This window comes from Oryctolagus cuniculus, chromosome 10, assembly GCF_051225735.1.
Source record: "Oryctolagus cuniculus isolate XC-2025 breed Fujian yellow rabbit chromosome 10, ASM5122573v1, whole genome shotgun sequence".
Taxonomy (NCBI): domain Eukaryota; kingdom Metazoa; phylum Chordata; class Mammalia; order Lagomorpha; family Leporidae; genus Oryctolagus; species Oryctolagus cuniculus.
The window spans coordinates 116597402-116604145 of record NC_142876.1 but is presented as its reverse complement, the minus strand read 5'-3'; the positions used below and the strand labels follow the sequence as shown (position 1 = coordinate 116604145).

The 6744-nt window shown below is 58.7% G+C and overlaps 1 protein-coding gene and 1 non-coding gene across 9 annotated transcripts; both read right to left on the bottom strand.

The window, feature by feature from the left end:
• Positions 1 to 314: 314 nt before the first annotated feature.
• RPL32 (ribosomal protein L32) lies at positions 315 to 4992 on the bottom strand. 8 transcript variants are annotated; one of them, XM_089306622.1, is made up of 4 exons: positions 4859 to 4992; positions 3594 to 3694; positions 2612 to 2793; positions 315 to 495 (listed from the first exon to the last, which is right to left on the bottom strand). In XM_089306622.1, the coding sequence occupies exons 2-4, from the start codon at positions 3687 to 3689 to the stop codon at positions 366 to 368; spliced, it is 408 nt and encodes a 135-aa protein (XP_089162748.1). In that variant the 5' UTR covers positions 3690 to 3694; positions 4859 to 4992; the 3' UTR covers positions 315 to 365. The 8 variants fall into 8 exon arrangements, with proteins under 8 accessions (XP_089162748.1, XP_069907183.1, XP_089162750.1 ...); XM_070051082.2 differs by lacking the exon at positions 4859 to 4992 and adding an exon at positions 4018 to 4675; XM_089306624.1 differs by lacking the exon at positions 4859 to 4992 and adding an exon at positions 4633 to 4675 and having other exon boundaries at positions 2612 to 2849; positions 3594 to 3790.
• LOC127492558 (small nucleolar RNA SNORA7) lies at positions 3761 to 3898 on the bottom strand. Its single transcript, XR_007922068.1, has one exon. It is a non-coding gene; the product is annotated as a small nucleolar RNA SNORA7 (small nucleolar RNA).
• Positions 4993 to 6744: the final 1752 nt, after the last annotated feature.

The window sequence follows — 6744 nt, the reverse complement described above, 5'->3', positions numbered from 1 at the left end:
TGAGGCAGCAGCAGTGTGTCGGCTGCCGCGTATTTCTGGGCAGCAGGTGCGGGCTCCTCTGAGCCGGAGGAAGCTTCCTGTGCATTCTCTCCACCGGGACACTGGGAGGCCAGGAATGAAGCCTGGGAGCTACAGGCTGCTGCAGCCCGGCTCAGCACCCACCTCCCCTGCTCCCCAGCCCCAAGAGCTGGGCACGGCTGCTCTGCGCACCTGTGGCCAGGCTCCTGGAAGAGCCCCACATCCTTTACCTGCTCCTTCCCAGGGAAGCCTCCACCGCCACAGGGCGCTTCAACAGCTGTCAGTTAAGGAAGAGACCGGTTTTCAAGGTTTTATTTAAACACAAATAAAATGCGCACCCGAGCCGCCTACTCATTTTCTTCACTGCGCAGCCTGGCGTTGGGGTTGGTGACCCTGATGGCCAGCTGGGCCGCTCTCTCCACAATGGCTTTGCGGTTCTTGGAGGAGACGTTGTGAGCAATCTCTGCACAGTAGGATCTGGAAGAGAACAAGGGGTGAGGAGCAGGCCTGGGCCTGCATAGGCCTGGGAAGTCCCACGGGGAGGCCCTGGCTGTGGTCGCTTTCCCTGCAGTCACACAGCCCACTGGAAAGGGCGCTGGGGCATGGCTGCTCCCCCAGACCCGGACGCCCCCAATCCCCCTGTACCAGCCAAATGCTCCCTGGCAGTGAGAGGGACGGTAGTGAGGAAACACTAGCACCGCCCTCGCCCAGTGAATGCCCACAGCCCTATCCAAGAATTCCGCCAGTTCACAGAAGAGGAAGTGATTTCCCGAGTTCCACAGCAAACAGGGCCAGGAGCACCAGCCCAGGGCTCCCTCCATCCTTCTGGGTCTCAGGGAGCGCCCCCTTGTCCAGGAAAAGCTTCCCCACTCTCTGCACAAGCAAATCTGGGCCAAACCGAACCAAACCACAAAGAAACGCCGTTCTGCAGCTGGGAGCCCATGCCAGTTCCAAGCAGGCAGCAGGTATCGTCTGTCTCCACAGTTTTCAGGAAGCCTTAAGCTGCATCGCACTTTCCACCTGCTCCTCCCTCGCCCTCATCCATCTGCATTTTCAATAATCCCACCCGCCACGTGGCTGACACATCACACGTGCCCGCCCCTGGCACTTCCCACTGCTCCAGGAGTCACACGGCACAGACGTGCAAGCTCCCAGCCAGCACCCACGGTTTACACGTCACGGTCTTGGTTATTTCCCATTGACCACGCTTCATAAAGCCTGCCTGCTGTCACTCACTCAGGGATAAATGCCCAGGCACGGAACTTGCCCGCGCAAAGGGCAGCCCTTCTGCCAGTCTTTCTAAACACAGTCTCACTACCCTCGGAACACGCACGGCAGCCAGCAGTGCCAACCCTTTTTGCTATATATCAGGTACTGTGTTGTCTTCACTCAACTCTCAACCTGTTCATTATGGTTTGGGCATCACCATAATTCTTTTTATAAATGAAATTTTCAGCATTTCAACCATTAAATTATCAACCAAAAAACAGTCAAATCAGAACACGACTCATCAGCTCCCTGTTGACACACCTGGGAAAGCACAGAAAATGGCCCAAGTGTTTGGGCCTCTGCACCTGCTAGGGAGACTGGGATGGAGTTCCAGGTTCTTGGCTTTGGCCTGGCCCAGCCCCAGTCCCTGCAACCATTCAAGGAGTGAACCAGTGGACACAAGACCTCTAACTCTGCCTTCAAATAATATATATATATATATATATAAAAGATTTATTTTCTTGTGTTTGCAATCGCTATGGATTAGACCCTTGTAAACAAGCACACAAACATCAGGCTCCCTCCACGTCCTTTGCTTTAAGACTATTTTACAGGCATAGAATTTTCCCTATCCGCTGGTTCTCTCCCCAAATGCCCACACCAGGGTCTGCACCGCAGGACACTGGAGGCAGAAGCGGCTGTGGAACCCAGTCACTGGGATACTGGCCAACAGCCTACTTTCTAAACGCAGTGTTTGGACTTCAACTTACAGCATGAGAAAAAACTGCCTTGTGTTTATCAGTCAGACACACTCCCTCCAATCCTGCTTCCCCGAGCAAGCTGCCCATGCGCTCCCACTCCAGGCCGTCTCCCACCCTCCGAGCTCACCCCGAGAAGCCCCGTGTCCCTCCCCACTCCTTTCTGCCCCCCAGGTCCCACCAGACTATATCCTCCTGCCTCAGCACCTGCAGACTGGGGAATCAAGGCCCCTTAGGCATGAGGCTGCAACGTTCTAGAAACGAACGTAGCGTTCGTGGTGTCAAAGGAAGTCTCAGTGTTCGCTCCCCAAAGACAAGGCTAACCCAGGCGGGAGCCTGACCTCCAGCTGCCCTCCCGCATGCGGCTCCCTGCTGCCTGCCCAGGAGCAGGAAGCAGAGCAGCCCTTCCGTGCAGGCTAGTGTAGCAAGCGGCGGCGGACCCTGCTGCACCACGCCAGCCCCTCTGCTGCGAGGACCTCTCTCCCCCAGCCAAGGAAATACTGCGACCCCATGAGATTCTCTAACATCCTGCTAGGCTCCACTTCAGACCCCAGAGGCTGCCGGGCTCCTGCTGCCCGTGCCCGGGGCGGAGGCTCGCTCCGGAACCCAGGGGTGGGACCACTCACTTGTTGCACATCAGCAGCACCTCCAGCTCCTTGACGTTGTGGACCAGGAACTTCCGGAAGCCGCTGGGCAGCATGTGCTTGGTCTTCTTGTTGCTCCCGTAGCCAATGTTGGGCATCAAGATCTGGCCCTTGAATCTTCTCCGCACCCTGTTGTCAATACCTCTGGGTTTCCGCCAGTTACGCTGCGAGAAACCACAGCGGTAAGCCGGGTGTCTGGGCAGACCGCCCCGTCTCCCCTCTGGGGACGAAAGGACACAGAACAGGACACGGGCTCATGTCCTGGTTCCACCACCACGTGCAAGAATGCCAAGCAGCAGCCGCCTAACAAGACTTCATGACTGCCCGGCGCCGCGGCTCACTAGGCTAATCCTCCACCTTGCGGCGCCGGCACACCGGGTTCTAGTCCCGGTCGGGGCACCGGATTCTGTCCCGGTTGCCCCTCTTCCAGGCCAGCTCTCTGCTGTGGCCCGGGAGTGCAGTGGAGGATGGCCCAGGTGCTTGGGCCCTGCACCCCACGGGAGTCCAGGATAAGTACCTGGCTCCTGCCATCGGATCAGTGCAGTGCGCCGGCCGCGGCAGCCATTGGAGGATGAACCAACGGCAAAGGAAGACCTTTCTCCCTCTCTCTGTCCACTCTGCCTGTCTAAAAAAAAAAAAAAAGGCCTTCATGACCTCCACGTTTTCTGGGTGTGTGTGTGGGGAGGTAAGAGCTCCTGGCCCTGACCACCAGGAAACGCAGGAAGGACTCCAACCGGATGTGAGAGCTGTGCACACACAGGCAGGGCTGGACCTGGATAATCCATCTCTCCCGCTGTCACAAGGCCACCAACCCAAACCCCTCAACACCATCCAACAGCTGTGTCCCCTAGCACTGACCCCCAACAAGGCACACTCCGGAGGGTTCCTCGGGAAACCGGGCTCAGAGGTGGCGCTGAGCCGACTCTCCCGTCACCCACGTCCACGTCCACCCCGAAGCACCTACCTTAATCTTGACATAGCGGTCCGACTGGTGGCGGATGAACTTCTTGGTCCTCTTTTTGACGATCTTGGGCTTCACCAGGGGTCTGAGGGCGGCCATGGTGCCTGTAGCAGCAGCAGCCCCGAGTTAGCTCAGGCCTCCGCGGACGGGCTCTCCCGCTGGGCCGCGGGCCCTGTAGCAGAGGGTCTTCCAGTCACCAGCTACCGAGCAAGCTGGGAATGGAATGGGTGCTCCGCGGCCTTGCTCTCCCTCCCGCTTCCGAAGCTGGCAGAGGACTGGGCACTCTCCAGACGCGATCCCGGGAGGTCAGGGGCCCCCTCGCCCACCCGCCGACCTGGAACGGAACTGACCCCAGCACCTCCTGGGCGTGCAAGGGGCACTGACGGCCCGGGCCGACCTCCTCGAGCCTGAGCGGGGGCCGCCTCACCTGCTCCGTGGCGCTGCGGGGGCACAGCGAGCGCCTCCCAGTGCTCGGCACCAAGTCAATGCCCAGGAAAGAGCGCTCTCCAAGGCCAAGGCGCTACGTCTTTCCTAAGCCCAAGCACGCGGGCCGCCCTCCGCTGCAGGGCAGGGCCCCGGATCCGAAGCGCAGCAGCCGCACGCGCCGGGACCGGGGACGCGGACGCACTGGCGGACACTAGCCAGCTCCCTAAAGCAAGTCCACTCGCAGCCCCGCCACCCCGAGCGCAGACGCGGAAGAGGCGCCGCGCTGCGGCGGCGCGTTAACACACACGGGCGGTCACCCGCGAACACCGGCACCCACGCTCCCGGGGCCCCTCTGGTCACCCCGCGGCCCCAACCAGAACGCTGAGCCGCTATTCGCAGCTCGGACGGACCCCGGGCGGCCTCCGCAGCCCAAGCCGCCCCAGGAGCCCAGGCCTCCCCACGGCCGGGTCGCTTCGCGGTCCCCGTGCAGGCTCCAGCAGGCCGATTAGGGCAATGCCCGTAGAGAGGAGCCGCGGAAGGGGAGGCCTCCTCACCCGGGCGCCACAGGGCCCGAGGGAGGCCGCAGAAACGCGGATGGCCCACGATTAACACTCACCGAGGAGAGGGCAGCCACCTCCGGAGGCAGCGCCGAGGAAGAGAAGGGAGGGGGGTGCGCAAAGGCTGATGGGATGTAACCTCTGGGTGCTGCCAGGGAAAGGGCGAGTACTTCCGGGTCCGTGTCCCGCAAAGAGAATAAAGATGTCACAGAACTAATGGTGCCAAAAATGCTGGGCATACCTGTGTTTTACACACCTACGAATGTACCCGAAAATGCGTCTTACCTGCCCTTAGTACTACGCAGAAAACTCGAAATTCTTTCTGAAATGAAACCGGGTGGAGGCGTATCTACTTCCGCCAGAAGTGAAGCCGAATTCAGACAGTTTCCGCCCGCCTTTGGCCTACTGCAAAGTGCTCCTCCTCGTGGCCAGGAGGGAACAAAACGGCTCCCGCGAGTTGGCGCCGTGTGCATATAGCGGTTGTCTGTATCAGGGAACAGCCCGTGGGGTAGCTTTTAACCACGATCCTACATGGTGGTCCTGTTACTTTCTCCATTTTACGTCTGTGGAAAATGAAGCTTGGAGATTTGCCTCCGAAGTCCACACTTTGCCAACTGTGCCTAGTTTTGTAAATTGTTTTTGATTTGTTTGACTTAGAGGTTTTTGGTTTTTTTTTTTTTTTTAGATTTATTTATTTGAAAGAGTTGGGGGGGGTGGTTTTCCATCCAGTGGTCCATTCTCCAACACATTCTCCAACAGCCGTAACGGCTGGGCCTGCCAAAGCCAGGAGCTTCTTCCAGGTCCCCCAAGTGGGTGCAGGGGCCCAAGCACTTCAGCTATCTTCTACTGCTGTCCCAGGTGCATTAGCAGGGAGCTGGGTCAGAGGTGGAGCTGTTAGGTTGGGAGTTCAGCCCACGTGTGAGACAGGCCTGAAGACCAGCACCAACTGTGGAAGCTCCAGAAGCCCAGCGTTTTGCACTTCAGTCCTGCTCAGACCTGGTAACCTCCAAGGGGTCCTAGCCTTTCCCCAAGGACAGCTCCCAGGAGAATCCTGTCCTCAGGACCAAATGGGTTACCTGACCTGATAACATGGAGAGGGGAAGGGCAAACAGGCTCCCTTAAAAACCTAGGGCGTCCAAACAGACTGCGCGCTCAGCCCTCGGCCTCTCGGCTGAGCCGCCCGCCTGGCCTGCCCAGTGCATTCTCTCCACTCAACCTGTACCCTCGCTCTCCCCTGTTCTGAGAGACTGGCCGCTCGCTCTCTGTCCCCAGTAAAGCCGTATCACTCCGCTCTCCGTCTCAGCCTGAATTCTTTCTTCCATGGCTTCTTTTGTAGTGACAGAGCAAGGGGGACTGAAATGGCACCCATTTGGGATGTTGGTTGAGGCCGTGCACTGGGGCTGGAGGCATGGGGACATCCATCACAAGCAGGCTGCCCACTGTGGCTGCAAAGCCTGTCTCCAGGCCAACTGGCATCTCCCCCACTGACAGCTTCTATGTGCCATGTGTGATCTCATGGCTTTTTATTATTATTATTACATTTTTTGACAGGAGAGTTAGTGAGAGTGAGAGACAGAGAGAAAGGTCTTCCTTCTGTTGGTTCACCTCCCAAATGGCCACCACGGCCGACGCTGCACCGATCCGAAGCCAGGAGCCAGGTGCTTCTCCTGGTCTCCCATGTGGGTGCAGGGCCCAAGCACTTGGGCCATCCTCCACTGCACTCCTGGGCCACAGCAGAGAGCTGGACTGGAAGAGGAGCAACAGGGACAGAATCCGGCATCCCAACCGGGACTAGAACCCGGGGTGCCAGCGCCACAGGTAGAGGATTAGCTTTAAATCACACCGTCAGGGTGGGTGCAGTCTCACCCGGAGCTGACAGGGGAAGGGGCTGTGCCCCTGGGGAGACTCAGACCGGCTCCAGGAGACACCCTATCTTGTGTGACCATGCGGCTCTAAACCACAACTCCAGGTTGGCTGTAATCTTTCACCCAGAGTTGGCAGAGGAGGGGGCTGAACTCTTAAGGGAGAGGCAGGCCGCCTCCAGGAGACCCCCACTTTGTCCTTGAGCCCCAAGCCAATCCATATGCTGTATGTGAAACCCCTGTCCACTGAGCACCAAACAGAATGACCCAGTGAGCAGGCAGTCATGCATTAAACACCTGGGACCCAAG

What these genes read in the sequence shown, in the direction of transcription:
- RPL32 (XM_089306622.1), bottom strand. Translation starts at nt 3,689, where the DNA reads ATGGCCGCCCTCAGACCCCTGGTGAAGCCCAAGATCGTCAAAAAGAGG. An exon ending in ACCGCTATGTCAAGATTAAG is followed by an intron (nt 2,794 to 3,593) that starts GTAGGTGCTTCG and finishes GGTTTCTCGCAG; the next exon opens with CGTAACTGGCGGAAACCCAG. An exon ending in GTGCTGCTGATGTGCAACAA is followed by an intron (nt 496 to 2,611) that starts GTGAGTGGTCCC and finishes GTTCTCTTCCAG; the next exon opens with ATCCTACTGTGCAGAGATTG.